This window comes from Pelophylax lessonae (genome assembly GCF_965119305.1).
Source record: "Pelophylax lessonae genome assembly, chromosome: 2".
In the NCBI taxonomy this organism is placed as follows: Eukaryota; Metazoa; Chordata; class Amphibia; order Anura; family Ranidae; genus Pelophylax; species Pelophylax lessonae.
The window spans coordinates 82,758,710-82,775,743 of NC_138769.1; the positions used below are offsets into that span (position 1 = coordinate 82,758,710).

Consider the following 17,034-nt stretch of genomic DNA (forward strand, 5'->3'; position numbering starts at 1 on the left):
AGTTCAAGAACACGCAGTGCATTATGATTAAAAAAATATTCTGAGTGACTCTGCACATAAATTAGCTGAAACTATGAATCTCAAACTTGCAAGATTAGCTTTGAACCCACGGTATCAGCTACCCAAACCCCATACCTAGCTCTGAAATTGCCTTCATTTGGTATTTTCTTTTTAAGAAGATCAGTGCCATCTTTGTGTGTACCTTAGTGCCATCTTTGTCTATGTATCGTCCAGGTGCAACATCTGCTTCCTGAACTGATATGCTTGCTCAGGGCTCATTTAAATCCTGTCGTCTGTTCAGTTCTTGGTTGTGTTTACAAACGTTTGGTACAGATTAGCTCACTTTGTGACTTGCTACAAAGTTACAGTGTTGCTATCTGATTGCCAGGGGAGAAACCTCAAAAGAAATGCTTAAGACTGATGACATTAACTTAGTCTAGGCAGAGTCAGTTGACTAGAACTCAAGGGTCCCATTTTAATTCTAAAAGGTACAACTTTTTAAAAATTATATTATTGCTAATTGTTGTGATTTTCCTTTCTTTCATGCAGACAGGTTCTGTGTATGTAAACAGTAAATCTGGGTGAAAATTAGATGGATTACTTCAAAATGACTACTCTTTTGTATATTGTGTTGTTTTTCTTTTCGTTTATATTCCTTTTTTTATTAGTCTTAGGAGAGCCTGAAACAATAGACTGGTATAGCCCACAAGGCGAAAAGATAACTTCTAATCAGAGAGTTGTGGTGCAAAGAGAAGGCATTCGATCATGGTTGACAATTTATAACGCTAATATAGATGATGCTGGAATTTACCGGTGTCAAGCTATCGATTCAAAGGGTCATACTCAGGAGTCTACAGTTGTTCTAGAAATATATCGTGAGTATCTTTAATCTGTTTTACAAATATTGTATTTTTTTTTTTTTTGTACATGTTATATTTTTTACATATTATTTTAGGAATTATAGGGCACTGAAAATTACAATATAAAAAACCTTTTAAGTAAATGTAAAGATTACAAAATATTACAGTACAAATTATTTGAATTGAATACCTATGACCCATTCTTTCTTAATAGTCAAAGCACTTTTTTTTATGACAAATGATGTACATGTTTGTAGTGTAGTATAGCATTTGGATACACCTGTGAATGAAAAAGTTACATATGTGCCCCAACCATGACCAATCTTTTTAAGTTCTTGGGAAATTTTTGCTCCATCTCAGGGCTTTGATTCATATTAGCAAAGGCTCAGAAGCCCTAACCATAAATTTGTCAGACAATGTTTAAACCCACCTATGTACTCAGTTCTCTTTCAGTTTACAACAGCTTGCACTATCATATCTAGGGATTAAATTTGCCCCTTATGTTACATCCCTTTATTAAATTAATTAAACTCCCTTGTTTAGAAAACTGAAAGAAGAGCTTGACACACAGGCTATATATAAATGGAAATGTATAAATAAGGCTGTTAAAATGATGCTGGTTCCAAAACTGATGCACCTCTTTAGATGTTGTACTTCTTTAGATTTCCTCCAATCCCATTACAGAAGGAAAACTCAAAAAATTACAAAATGTATTTGGGGTTCATAGGGTGTAGGCTCTCTTATAAGGTCGTACATGCTAGGAAACAACAAAGGTGTCCTGGAGTTCCCTATTTATTATCCTATTACTGGTTAGCACAATTTTCACAGCTTTCTATGTTGTACTCTAACACATATTCCACAGAATGGATACAATTTGATATAGAAGAATGTGGTGAATATCCTATTGATCTCCTGATGTGGAAAACTTCAAAACAGAAACTATCAATTTAGAGACCAATCCTGTTGCATTTATTGAACTTATGGGATGACACATGCCAGAAAATTCAGATCCATCCATTCTACATTATTCCCCATCGTTCAGAATTAACTTTTTGAGCTTGGCAAACTGCCCCAGCATTTCGCCTGGTTGCTTTACATGGGGCTCTATAGAGTGCACCACTATATCATAGACAAGGGGCCTTATGGATGTTAGGCATTTAAGGGATAAGTTGAAAATGGCCCGATATGGAACTATTTCACTGCCAGCAAATATAAAATTATCTGCATAGTCTCAAAAAGAAAGTAAAAAATGTGACAAGTTTGACAGTTTTCAAACACTGATGTGTGGGAAACCTGAGTTTGCAGGTTTCCTCTTACACTCAGTTACAGTACCTCCTCAAGCCAACTACCATACTTTATGATATAGGAGAGTGATATGAACACTATGGCAGAAACAGAGGACTGGTTCAAATGGATATAAGCAATACATTAAGGGGTTTTAAGCATATCTCTGGTGAAAGAGAACTTTTTAGTTTTTTGACATGATACTTAGTAGCGATCAGACTTGCTAGAATGTATCCAGATTCTCACCCCATTGCTTTTGGGAGTGTATTCTCCAAGGAGATATATTCCATATTTGATGGCAATACACAAAGGCAACATGATTCTGGAACCATAATTATTCTCTTATACACACAGTGATGGTAATCAATGCCCCAAACACTGCTTGGATGGCCATAAATGAATAAAGATATGCTGAGTATTTCAAAAAATGAGATGGTCTTTTGTAACTTTTCTCTGGTTTTGCATCTTAAGGCACATTGCAGACTATATATTACTTAAATACAATGTACTACCTTATATAGTTACATAGTTACATAGTTTGTCAGGTTGAAAAAAGACACAAGTCCATCTGGCTCAACCAAAAACAAAACAAAAAAAAAACAGTAAAGAAAACCCAACCATACAATCCCATATACACAATCCTATACCTGCAGTTGATCCAGAAGAAGGTGAAAAAAACCCTAAAAAAGCATTATCCAATTTGCTGCAGCAGGGGAAAACAAAATCCTTCCCGATCCCCAGAGAGGCAATCGGATATTCTCTGGATCAACTTTACCTATAAATATTAGTACCCATTTATATTATGTACACCCAGGAAAGAATCCAGGCTTTTTTTAAAGCAATATAGTGAGCTAGCCAGTACCACCTCTGAAGGGAATCTATTCCACATTTTCACAGCTCTTACGGTGAAGAAACCTTTCCGTATTTGGAGATGAAATCTGTTTTCCTCTAGATGTAAAGAATGCCCCCTTGTCCTCTGTGTTGACCTTAAAGTGAATATCTCAACAACAAGTTCACTATATGGACCCCTTATGTATTTATACATGTTGATCATATCCCCCCTTAATCTCCTCTTCTCAAGAGAGAATAAATTCAGTTCCTCTAATCTTTTCTCATAGCTGAGGTCCTCCATGCCTCTTATCAGTTTGGTTGCCCTTCTCTGCACTTTCTCCAGTTCCCCAATAGCCTTTTTAAGAACTGGTGCCCAAAACTGAACTGCATATTCCAGATGAAGTCTTACTAATGATTTGTACAGGGGAAAAATTATAACTCTCTCTCTCTGGAGTCCATGCCTCTGTTACCTTAAAAATAAAAAATAAACTAATAAATAAATAATAAAATTATTGTATAGATGTATTATGACACATGTTCAGTATTTTGTTACTGAGAAATAACATTCTATTTACTTTTACCTTAGAGAAACTGACATTTGAAGATGTCAGGTCACCTCAAGAATTCAGAAAAGGTGAAGATGCAGAGGTTGTTTGCCACATCAACAGCTCCCCGGCTCCCATGGTCAGGTGGTTGAATAACGGGGAAGATGTAACAGACATTGATGACAGTTAGTATTTTGGTAACGTTTTAAGTTATGTTTTTTAAAAGAGGTTCTAGTTGTAAAATTATAAATAGGATAAGAAGTGTAAGATAAAAAGTTGTCATAGCTCAGTTTGTTCCATCAGCATCTTGTATTGATTTTATATCATATGTTTGATATTTATACATGAATTTAGAGGACAAAAGAGATTCATCTATATAACACTATATACATTTTGAGGTAACCCACTTGGGAAGAGTGGGAAATTACTAGGTTAATTGATCTGTGGTTGGACAATTTCTTTATCACCACCTCTATATTTGTGTTTAAATGTTATGACTTCATGGTATATGATTTGGCCAGTATTGCTTTTTGCAATAAAATCTTTACATATCAGTATTTATTATATTCATATTGCTATGTCATATACTGGTTGGGTTTTTAAAACAAGTATTGTACTGTACATTGTTCCATTTTATTGAGAAAACAGAGCAACTAGGAATGGGAGGTGACATTCCAGTGCTTGAGTCCCTGTAGGAATGGACCCTGCATTGATTCAGAACCCTCAGTATACTATAACCTTTCTTTTCCCTTAACTTGACATAGGTAGAGAATAATTCAAACTATTCCCCTGTCTCTGCACTTTGTCACCCCCATCTTCAAATTCATATTTTAAAAGTCTTTCACTGTATCAGATGAAGCATAAATGGTCAAATATCTCCCACTTTGTAGTTTACTACAAAGTGCTCTTTCCAGAGATGATAATGTTGGCTTTTGGCTGGTCCTCAAAAGCCAGCATTGCTCTGTAAAACTTCTTCTAGAAAGAGGACTCACGTCAGAATTAAGGGCAAAGATAAAGGAAACATATTAAACTTTATGCTGAGCCATATATTTTTTCTAGTTGTGGAGCAAGGAATGAATAAAACACCTTTCAGGTTTTGCTGCTATCATAGGCTCTGTTAAAGAGATTTGCACTCACTTTCTGCTTAATTGGATGGGAAATGAGAGACAATCAGCAACAGGGTCATAGACGGAAAAATTTATAATGGGAGTTGTAACCTGCTGCTACTCTACTAAAAAATAATAATAATAATGATGATAATTCTGTCAGTGTTTCTGTTGGAGAATTCTCCTTACTTCCTTTCTACCGTAACATTGTCAGCAGGACAGAATTTGAGATTAAATCTCTCTAAAGGAGCTCTGGATAGGAGGGAAAACGGATAGGGAACCTTATCCACATTATCCAAATTTAAGAAAAGCTTTTGACTAGACATTCACTTTAAGTGATTCTGTGGTTTGTTCATTGAGTTAATAGTCCAGCAAAAAACCTAAGTAAGTGCCAGCACTGCACCAGCATTTCAATGATACCAGCACATTGATGGCATTGGCACTGTAAAATAAATTATCAAAGAATTAAACTTTATATTTCTAAATGTTGGTGTAAATAAATGTAAGTACATTTAGAGTAGAACTTCATTTATATTATGTCAACAGAATGTTTTAAATTCCCAAGCAATATGAAGTTTGAATTTCTTGTTGTAAAACATCAACTGCAGTTTAGATGAGGTGTTGAAAATGAGTTTTCCATTGTTGAAAACATAGATAGAAAAAAGTAAGACATTTAAATTCTCGAGGATCATATTTTTGAAGGTATTGAAGGGAATTACTCTGTCTTCAGCAGTCTATTGCAGTCCTGAAATAATTGTAGGCATTAAACAATTTTACTGCAACAATTTAATTCTTGCTTATTGTACATCTTTTTTTGTAATATTCCTCTATTTTTCTTTAATGCACAAATGAATATTGTCCTTCCATCTCATAATAATTGTATAAAGAATAAAAAATGTAATATTTTAATAGTTTTTAAAGGTTATTAGGAAAAAAAAGGGAATTTCAAATAATAATTTAATTCCAGTGCACATAGACATTCATTGCAGGTATTCTTGACAGATAACAATGCAATGTTTAAAATCGGTCCTTTATAGAAGTATAGATGTGCGTGCATTGTTTTTTTTATATGGATTCAACTACTGTGTTTTTATTTGTACAAAAAAGTCAATCCAACTGCACCTCAGACTGATTGCTGAGTGTTCTTAAATGCTTTAGGCTTGCATATAAACCTGACTGACAGGTACACTAACACCTAAGCATATGTTAAACATATTTTTTTATTGTTTTTTTATTTTCATTTTTTTTTTATTTTTTCGTTTTTTAAATGTATCTGACATTTATCCAAATAAAATTCTTAAGGAGACTTCAGACACATTTAAACAAAAAATCTCCTCATTAGATTATTTTTGCATATACATTTTTAAGTGTAAGCAAAGAAGAATTGGACTTTAGCTAGATAACCAATAAGTTTTCGCTAATAATGTTTGTCTTGTTGGTCGCTGCTGCTTGTTTCTTGTAAGTTTTTATTTACATGCAGCTTCTGATGGAGATGTCACTGTTGAAGTTCCAGCAGTGAAACTGGCATTCCAGGCCGGAGCATCGTGAGTGATCACAGCCATCGTGAGTGATCACAGCAGCTCCTCCATTCAGAAAACAACTTTTTTTTTTTAACCAAGCACTGTTTTTTATGAGATATACTATAACTACATCGAGTCATATAGTTAGTTGAAGAAAGAAGCTTAGGAGCTGGGCCAGCATAAACAATAATTGGACTTTCGCAGATGAGAAAAGAGATTTGATGTCCAAGTAAGATAAGGGATGTGCTAGGAAATTGACTCTTGCTGAAGTGATCAAAAATTCTAGCAAGTTCAAACACAGTTTGCTGGTGAATGAAAATAATTTATGAAAAGAAAAAATACTGCAAGTTAGCATTACAAATACTTAACTTGTATGTCCTTTTACCTCAATTTTTTAAGTTGATGACAGGGTCTCTTTAAATAAACCCAGTGCTTTGCCCATGAAGGCTAAAGAAACACGTTTACTTAACTGCCATGCGTCTTAATTTACACTTAAAGTGGTATTAAATCCCAAACCAAAAATGTTATTTATTGGTGATTACCGATCATTAGATTTTTTTAGGCATTTTTCACCCGGTGACCTGGCCAGTAACAAGCCTCCCATATTAGAGTGCCTCCACTTTGGACATAAGAGCACATGGGGCACCTTTGAACAGCAGCATTGTAAGTCTGGGGGGGGGGAAGTGTTAAATGGACTAGCAGATTTAAATACACTAAACAATTTAAGCCAAACTTCAGCTAATATGCTGTACATAAATAAAATCTGATCATTGTAAGGACCCCAGGTAGTGTTAAATGGTTTGTCCCATCTCTGTAACTGACACATTCTACTGGAGAGCTTGTTATTTTGAAAAACAACAAACTTACTGGATGAATCATCAGATGAAAATAGAGGAAATAAAGCGTAAAAAATAAAATGAATGCAGCCATCACATCTAAAAAATGATAAACTGCAATATAAGGAATGTTTGACTTTGGATTTCCTTCATTCCCCCACTGCTTTGTTCAGCTTCCAGGAGATAAGTGAAGATAAATACCCTCTACTTCAAAGCATTAGAAGAATTTCATGCACTCCTCTTCTCCCCATTTGATATTCTCAGACTTGGTGATTGGCCACGCAGACACCCAAGCACTGCTATAACCCTGTCAAGTTTAACTTGGAGATTACACAAGCTTTTCTGTCTTTATCCAACACTATTGAACATGAGACAACTAATAAGAAAACCAGTTTTTTTGTCCTGTATGTACAGCATACAAAATATATTCAATACTAGCAGTCTATATGAATATAATTTCCCCAATTTATTGTGCAATGTGCCCATTATGCTTATTTATAAACCAAAATATGTTAGCTTTTGGTTTAAAAATGGACCTTTAATATCATTAAATAATTATATTGTAAGAACAATAAATCATTTACATGTTTATTGTGACCATTCATCTAAAGCTGACAGTGTTAATATATGTGAAGTAATATAGTAATGCATCTTAATCGCGACCTAATAACAACTCTAGTGCCAAACCCAAACTCTTTGTTCATGTTTTCAAATATAAAATATATGTTTTTTTTTTCCGGCATAATACAGAATATTCTTTCCTGGCACAGAAAAAAAAATATTAAACTTTGAAAATTACATTTTACTTTCAAATTGGCCAATGCATTTTTCATGAAATGTCGAATAGTGTTAGGGAAGAGCAAACTGTTAAGGTATCAGAACTGGTAGATGAAATTTTTCTTCAGTTCACTTGTTTCTGACCTTTGTGTATATCTTCATTTTTTTTTTTTTCTGTAGGTCGGTTTGTTATGTTAGCAAACAATAATCTCCAGATTATGAACATAAGTAAAAAAGATGAAGGTATTTATAGATGTGAAGGGCGAGTTGAAGTTCGAGGAGAAATTGATTTTCGAGATATCTTTGTCATAGTTAATGGTAAGGAAAACTGTAACTTAGCTTTATATTTTTTTAAATGTTCTGTATTTTCAGTGACTTAACAATGACTTGCTAAAATAAACAATGCTTCTTTGTAAAAAGAAAACAAACAAAAAAACCAAAAAAACAGCAGAAATGAATTAGTATTGTTGTTTCCTAAAGCTGTACATATGCAAGTATGTTACACTGAGGATGTGAAAATATTACTTTTGAAATGTTTTCCAATCTAAAGAAAAAGCAGATCATCACTAGTGCAATTACAAATGTTGTGTCTGGGTATCTTTCCTTAGAGAAGACCACTGATAGTGTGAGACTGATTCTGAATCTCTGCAACAATCTGACATGCCCCTTGCTAAATCAGACCTACAGTATGAACCCCTATCAAAGAACATGCAATTGATCAGGACAAAGTTTATTTTATTTGGAAACTAAAGTTGGGTCTTAAAGGTATACAGACTGGTATCAGCTTGACACATGCTCTAAACCTAAAGCCTTTTGCATATGTCTTGGAACTAAAATAAATGCTTTTTCTAAAGTCAAATCAAGGTGGACCAGTGTGCAGGAGAGCATCAGGACCACTTCAGCACACGTTAGGGACCAAGCCATGCTATTGGGCTTTAAAAATACTTTTTTAAAGTCAAATCAAGGTGAAACACCAATCTGACACTCTAAAGGCAGGCTAGCACCTCTAGAGGCATGATTGGGCTAGCATTTCACCCCAGGGCTTAACCCATGGCTATGATGGAGGAATTGAGAAAGGATATTGGGCATCAGTCACTTTTTTATTTTTAATGTTTTATTGCACAATTATTAAGGTAGGGAGGGTTAGATACAGTAACAGATCACTTACATATGCTCCAGATCCAGATCAATATCCAGCTTTAAAGTGTCAGAAACTTTAAGCTGACTCAGCATCACTGTGAGCACATTCCCAAATTTCAGTGCATCCTCCAAGTGAGTCACCAGGCCCCTTTTTGAAACCAGCCTTCTTCCTTGCTCTCTCAAGCAAGCCCCCCCCCCCCACACACACACACACACAAACACACACAAAACATACAAATGTTGTGTCTGGGTATCTTCCTCTAGAGAAGACCACTGACATTTGTGTGAGACTATCTGATTCTCTGCAACAATCTGACATGCCCCTTGCTAAGTCAGACCTACAGTATGAACCCCTATCAAAGAACATGCAATTGATTTCAGGACAAAGTTTATTTTATTTGCATTCTATTTGCATTTTATTTGCATCACTGTGAGCACATTCCCAAATTTTAGTGCATCCTCCAAGTGAGTCACCAGGCCCCTTTCTGAAACCAGCCTTCTTCCTTGCTCTCTCAAGCAAGCCCCCTCCCCCCCCCCCCCACCAACACACACACAAACACACACAGATCTTCTCCTTGGCACAGCTTCTTTTAGACCAGGCAGGAGAGCTGCAGGACCACTTTAGCACAAGATAGGCCCAAACTATTGGGCCTAACAGCAGAGCTCCATCTAGCTGCATCTCCCTAGGCCTCAGCCCAGGGGAAAAGAGTGAGCACATGACCTGTCCAAAAATATTTTTATGCTCCCCAAGGATGCACCAGTGGTATAAACCTCCTACTGGATTGGCTGAAGAAAATATAAATATTCATAACTTAGTTTTGTTTGTGAAATCCCATACTATGATCAGTGATACCAGTGATATCTACTAGTGACACTGAGAAGTAATAAGCCAACTTAAGCTTAGGAAAAAACCAGGTGAAAAACGATACACTCAGTCGGACCCCAACCAAAAATTGAATTGACATAGTAGCCCTGGTTTAGAACATGGGGACTATATAAATAAGCACCATCAGAATATAGCAAGCACGTTTAGGTATCCTCAAATCATGTCTGTACTCTAATATGCATATACTTCCTGTCCCTGGGTTTATAAGTTAAAAGCTAGGCCTCACATACTACTGCTTAGTAAGCCTTTTTATTCTCCCATTACTGTGATGTACAGTCTTATGGGCCAATAGCAGGGCTTAGTTCCAGCCTAAAATTTAGAGGCCTGCCATGTTTTTCCAGCATTTGAAAAACAAGTATTTTTTACACTTAAAAATTAACAAAACTCTGGAAGCTGTAAAGTAATTGTCCAGTTACCATGCAATGTTTTGAGCTGGGTCTCTGTGTGGGGTCAGAAAACTTGATAGTGGCAAGGGTTTGCTTACGTATGACAGAGCCTCTAGCAAGGAGAACAGTGAGCAGCACAGTAGTTACACCAAATCTCACTCAGTATCTCCTGGGACCAGCACTCAGAGGAATCAGTACCTTTAATCTCAAACTGCAGATATACAGATATGAGACTGTATGCAAAGAAGATCCTAGGCACACTCACATGCAGTGCAATTTTTCAGAAGGAGAGGGTGGACTCTGTTAAACGAGTCCGCCTTTGTCTGCTGATCCCCGCTGAGCAAGGGAATGACAACCAGATCTTCTCTATGGGGACTGTCATTCCATCTGATATGCCAGATGGATAGGGAACAGATCCCCATCCATCTGTTTTCAGGGGATCAAATGCTGACATCCGCTGCACCATAGAGAGCAATGGATGGTACGAATGGTAACATTTTCAGTTTACTGCTTTAGCACAATTATTATTCTATGCATGCCCTATAACATAAACGTTAAGGTTTGGTTTGAATAAAAGTTAAAAAACTGAAAAAAAATAAATAAATAAATAATGGTACTGATCAGCACTGAAGTCATTGGCACTCAGTATGAAATGCCTATATTGGCGCTTCAATTAGATTTGCTGGTATCTCATGGGGTGGGAGTTAAACTTTTCCTATTTAAAAAGAAAAAAAAAGTGTGAGCATATGAGAGCTTTTAAATTTAACAAATTTAAAGTATTACCCATTTTGAAAAATTCAGAAGATAAACACAATGGCTTTTTCTACATTACATGTGTGATAGACCAGATATACTGTATGTTAAGGGTCCTTGGATTAATCTTGTAGGTTTTGTTGCCTTATGAGTTTATGTGTAATCTCCCTTGCCGTGTTGTGATGAGGAGGAGTTATGTATAAATCTCCATCAGTAATTGTAATATTAATGTAAATATATATATGTACGAGATATTGAGTTTTGATTTTACATTTAGTTGAGATATGATTATCAATTATATGAAGTTGTGTGACTTTCAGTCTGCAGTCAGTACTAGGAACTTGATTAACAAGTCCATTTAAAATGCATGCCTGGGCTACCTGGGAGGGATCTGCTATTTACACTGATAAACAAACTGTAGTACAGCCCCGTAATTATGTTCCTTTTCCCCAGACATTACGGGGCCAGAAAATAATTGATAATCTTCCATGATAGGTCATTCCTTTATCTCGCCCTCTACTTCAAAGACTGTCCCTTTAGATATGTAATGAAGGATGGACAATTTGGCCCAGGAGACGACCCAGCATGATTAAATATAGGGGATGGGGCAATTTGCCCAATCCTGAATAATATACGCCCAAAGGGAGGAGAAGGGTAAGATTGCTACACCAATCAGAATGGCTCTGACCAAGGCGAGATGGGTCTATATTAATATAGGTGAGGAGAGAGATCACTCTCTTGAAAGCAGACTAGGATGAAGATACTGGGGATGGTAAATATAGACTATACCTCTCACACTTAGAATGTATACATGCTTTTTCTCTTTAGTGTTTGAATACACACTGCAGGCACCATGCCTTAAGTGAAAAGGTAACTTAACTCCATGCTCAATACGTACATGGTATTGTACATAGGGCTATTGTGGGTGATTTGTAAATAACATTGAAAGCCAAGGGATCTGTACTAACAATGTGTTGTAAATACTGTTTAGTGTGTAATTTGTATATATATATATATATTATGTAACCCTTTCAATAAATGTGTATTGCTGATTGAACTACCTCTTTTGTGTAAAGATCTCTCTGGATCTAGATGTGTATAGGTGCATGCTACTACAATAATTGGGGAGGGGTATGCACAGGTACACATAACAAAAGGCAACGGTTTCTCTATTTTCAAAGTCCAGTAAAACATGTTTGGCCAGCTATACAATCTCAGTGACTGTATCTTTCTTTAATAATATGACAATTATGTTTCATCTATCTGATACATTTTTCTTTTAACCCATTTAGTGCCTCCAGCTATCTTAATCCAGCAACGATCCTTTAATGCAACTGCAGATCGACAAGAGGATATTACTTTATTTTGTCGTGCTACTGGCTCACCTAAACCTCATATCTCCTGGCACAGGTAAGCACTAATTTTCCATCTTACAAAAATAAAAACAAGATTTTTTTTGTTACAGATATGTATCTGTTGTACTATTGAGCCCCTACTATGTGTCTACACTGCTGTATTATTAAACCCTTAACATTCTACCCTATCATACCACAATTTAAGCTATGATTCAAAACATTTTAAAACCTTAGGCTGTTACTATTATTTGTGTGTGTGTGTGTGTATTAGCACACATTATGCCTGTTTTACTAAAGTAGGGATAAATCACCTTGGCATACTTTCGTTGCCAACTCACATGAGTTTCCAAAATGTATGTGGTCATGGCAAATGCAATAGTTGAATCTATCTATCATATTATACACTGATATTTATACAAATTTATGTATTTGATGTGGTCCTAGTTTGCCCTATGTGTTGAACATCCAAACCATGTTGCTTTTGTGCAAAATATAAATGAGAATTTATCATTAAAAACCTATTCAAAAGCAGCATCATAAGAAATTATGTCCATGCACTTTCTGTGGCCACAGCTTTAAATAAACCATAAAAAAAACAGCTAGCACAATACATAAGCACAAAGTACAACTGAAATAGAAAAACAATAAAAAGTGCAGAGCTGAAGAAATGTTACACTCAACCTACTTAATGTGGAAAGAATCTGACATGTGTCAACTTCCCACTGAAATTGAGACGCGCAAATAATATACAATACAAATTATTACCATACAATAATAAAAAATGCACATTACTGAATAAAAATAGTCTATAGAGGAGCATAAAATGGCTAAACACCAATCCTCAATATTGCAGAAATAGCAGGGAAAGTCCAAAGGCAAGGTAATCTTCTCAGAATTTATCAGAGTGAGTAGTCAAGAAAACTAGAGAAACTTCCACATTCCAAGGATATATACACCAAACCACCCGGGTGAGACAGCCAAAGCAATAAGACCCGTAATCTATAGGATATTTATGCCACACCATCTGGGTGCGACAAGCAGGAGCTTACCAGAGCAATAGGACCCCAGATATATATTGGTAAAAATGCTTGAGATTATCCCAGGGGTTTCCCACATCCCCACAGCTTTCCTCCAGAGTCACTGTTAAGCATAGCACCTCGGGACAGTCTGTCACTTCTAAAAATACTAACTGGTACAACACGCAGTCACAGAATGGAAACGGGCACCATACCTTTTCAAATCTGGACTGGAGTAGTTATCCAGGAATCCTTCCAGGGTGTACTAAGAACAGCCAAAGCACATCAGACTCTTCCCATATAATGTTTCCAAACTATGACCAGGACTCAGCACTCACCACCTGCATTTTCATTATTCTTTAAAAGTAAGTAAGTCTTAATATCCATAATATTGCACTACAGTGAATTTAAAATTTAGGATTTGTTCTGTGTTGCAAATTCCTAAAATAAAATAGACCAAAATTGTTGTGTTGTGTTGACAGTTTAATATTTACTATACCTTTAGTAATTATACTAGCATGCCAGTCAAAGCATTCATGTATGATCTTCACTTCTGTCTATATTTAGCACAAGAGCCTCCAGGTCTACACAGGCTGAGAAAGTTCTTGACAGCTCTCTCCTGCGTATGGTGTGATTGACTCTTATTGACTGTGGCTATTCCATAGAGAAATGCACACAATGGACTGGTTGTATTGTATTAGAACAGTAACTGACATGAGTGGACATGAACAAATTCATGTCTTATCAAATAGGGTACCCTGAATAATTCAACATGTCCCTGCACACCACAGATGAAGTAAAGCTTAATCTTTTGCAATAGGCAGTGTGGCCCAGAGAAATGCAACCTATTATATTTTATCATACAGTATGAATTTCACTGATAGGCCGTAAAAGACTGCTAACTTTCTAATATATATATATATATATATATATATATATATATATATATATATATATATATATATATATATATATATATATATATATATATATATACTGTTAAAGAAAATTTCTGGTTGAGACTCTGAAAATAAACATTAACTTCGCAATTGTAGGAACAGATTTACAGGAGACAAACACTCTGTTTAAGGTATCCCTTCTGACAAAATGTATTATTACATTTTATTTTATACATAGATAAGAAAGGGTGGTGTGAGATGTTATCAAAAACTAACAAATAGAAATATGTTATTAAAAACTAGTGAAAAATGTTTTGGGTCATAGCAGTTGAAAAACTAGAACCTTGAGACCAAGCTAAACTTATTGGGTTCAGATGGTGTCAAGCATGTGTGACGGCAACCAAGTGAGGAGTGCAGTGTGTCCTGCTTTCAGTCAAGCATGGTGGTGAGAGTGTCATGGTCTGGGGCTGCATGAGTGCTGCTGGCAATGGGGAGCTCATTCATTGAGGGAACCATGAATGCCAACATGTACTGTGACATACTGAAGCAGAGTATGATCGCATCCCTTCAGGGACTGGGCCGCAGGGCAGTATTCCAACATGATAACGACCCCAAACACACCTCCAAGATGACCACTGTCTTGCTAAAAAAGCTGAAGGTAAAGGTGATGGACTGGCCAAGCATGTCTCCAGACCTAAACTATATTGAGCATCTGTGGGGCATCTTCAAACAGAAGGTGGAAGAGCGCTAGGTCTCTAATATCAACTAGTTATGTCATCATGGAGGAGTGGAAGAGGACTCCAGTAGCAACCTGTGAAGCTCTGGTGAACTCCATGCCCAAGAGGGTTAAGGCAGTGCTGGAAAATAATGGTGGCCACACAAAATATTGACGCTTTGGGCCCAATTTCGATATTTTCACTTAGGGGTGTACTCACTTTTGTTGCCAGCGGTTTAGACATTAATGGCTGTGTGTTAAATTATTTTGAGTGGACAGCAAATTTACAGTGTTATACAAGCTGTACACTCACTACTTTACATTGTAGCAAAGTGTCATCTCTTCAGTGTTGTCACATGAAAAGACATAATAAAATATTTAAAATATTTACAAAAATGTGAGGGTGTACTCACTTTTGTGAGATACTGTATATATATATATATATATTTATATATATATAGCCAATTTGGGGGTCACTGACTAGTAGAAATCCTTCAATGAAGGGTATGCACATCAAGCAGGCTCTATTTTATCTGCAAAATAATGTCAATGAATTGTTGCAATCAATTTCTTCTTATGATGGAAACAAATACTAGAAGCGCAGTATCAGCAATAAATAACCTGACTCAAGGGATGACTTTCAATAGGTTACAGCGAGGTAGCTGCTCTGCTACACATGAAACTGTAACCCATAATCGGGTCTTCTGCAAATAATTTAGCACTGGGATCCCAACGAACATGAAAGTGAGAGAAGCAGCCTGCTTCCATCTGTGCTCCGGTCCTGAGGTAAGCAACTACCTCACTGCGATCCATTGAAAGTCATCTCTTCAGCCAGCCTATTTATTGCTAATACTGTGCTGTCACCATTTTTTCCACTGTAAGAGGAATAAAAGAAATTGATTGCAGCAGATTGTTAGTATTGCCTCCCATCTATTTGGTCTATCTATCTATCTATCTATCTATCTATCTATCTATCTATCTATCTATCTATCTATCTATCTATCTATCTATCTATCTATCTATCTATCTATCTATCTATCTATCTATCTATCTATCTATCTATCTATCTATCTATCTATCTATCTATCTATCTATCTATCTATCTATCTATCTATCTATCTATCTATCTATCTGTATATAGATTTATAATCTCTCTCTCTCTATAAATATATATACATACCTGATTCTGAAAAAGTTGGGACACTGTACAAATTGTGAATAAAAACAGAATGCAATGATGTGGAAGTTTCAAATTTCAATATTTTATTCAGAATACAACATAGATGACATATCAAATGTTTAAACTGAGAAGATGTATCATTTTAAGGGAAAAATAAACAGATTTTAAATATTATGGCATCAACACATCTCAAAAAAGTTGGGACAAGGCCATGTTTACCACTGTGTGGCATCCCCTCTTCTTTTTATAACAGTCTGCAAATGTCTGGGGACTGAGGAGACAAGTTGCCCAAGTTTAGGAATATGAATGTTGTCCCATTCTTGTCTAATACAGGTTTTTAGTTGCTCAACTGTCTTAGGTCTTCTTTGTTGCATCTTCCTCTTTATGATGCGCCAATGTTTTCTATGGGTGAAAGATCTGGACTGCAGGCTGGCCATTTCAGTACCCAGATCCTTCTTCTACGCAGCCATGATGTTGTAATTGATGCAGTATGTGGTCTGGCATTGTCATGTTGGAAAATGCAAGGTCTTCCCTGAAAGAGATGACATCTGGATGGGAGCATATGTTGTTCTAGAACTTGGATATACCTTTCAGCATTGATGGTGCCTTTCCAGATGTGTAAGCTGCACATGCCACACACACTCATGCAACCCCATACAATCAGAGATGCAGGCTTCTGAACTGAGCACTAAGAACAACTTGGGTTGTCCTTGTCCTCTTTAGTCCGGATGACATGGCGTCCCAGTTTTCCAAAAAGAACTTCAAATTTTGATGCGTCTGACCACAGAACAGTTTTCCACTTTGCCACAGTCAATTTTAAATGAGCCTTGGCCCAGAGAAAACGCCTGCACTTCTGGATCATGTTTAGATTTGGCTTCTTTTTTGGCCTATAGAGTTTTATCTGGCAACGGCGAATGGCATGGTGGATTGTGTTCACCGACAATG

The 17,034-nt window shown here is 36.2% G+C and overlaps 1 protein-coding gene across 3 annotated transcripts in view; it reads left to right on the forward strand.

Moving 5' to 3' along the window:
- Positions 1–17,034, forward strand: part of NCAM2 (neural cell adhesion molecule 2) — a 491,943-nt gene that overhangs the window by 290,835 nt on the left and 184,074 nt on the right. For 2 of the 3 annotated variants that reach the window (XM_082247052.1, XM_082247051.1), the window contains exons 3-6: positions 669–875; positions 3,562–3,705; positions 7,940–8,077; positions 12,217–12,334. In XM_082247052.1, the coding sequence (XP_082103178.1) occupies positions 669–875; positions 3,562–3,705; positions 7,940–8,077; positions 12,217–12,334 (607 nt within the window). Of the gene's footprint in view, positions 1–668; positions 876–3,561; positions 3,718–7,939; positions 8,078–12,216; positions 12,335–17,034 lie in introns of those variants that run through there. The other variant, XM_082247053.1, reaches the window with a different exon arrangement.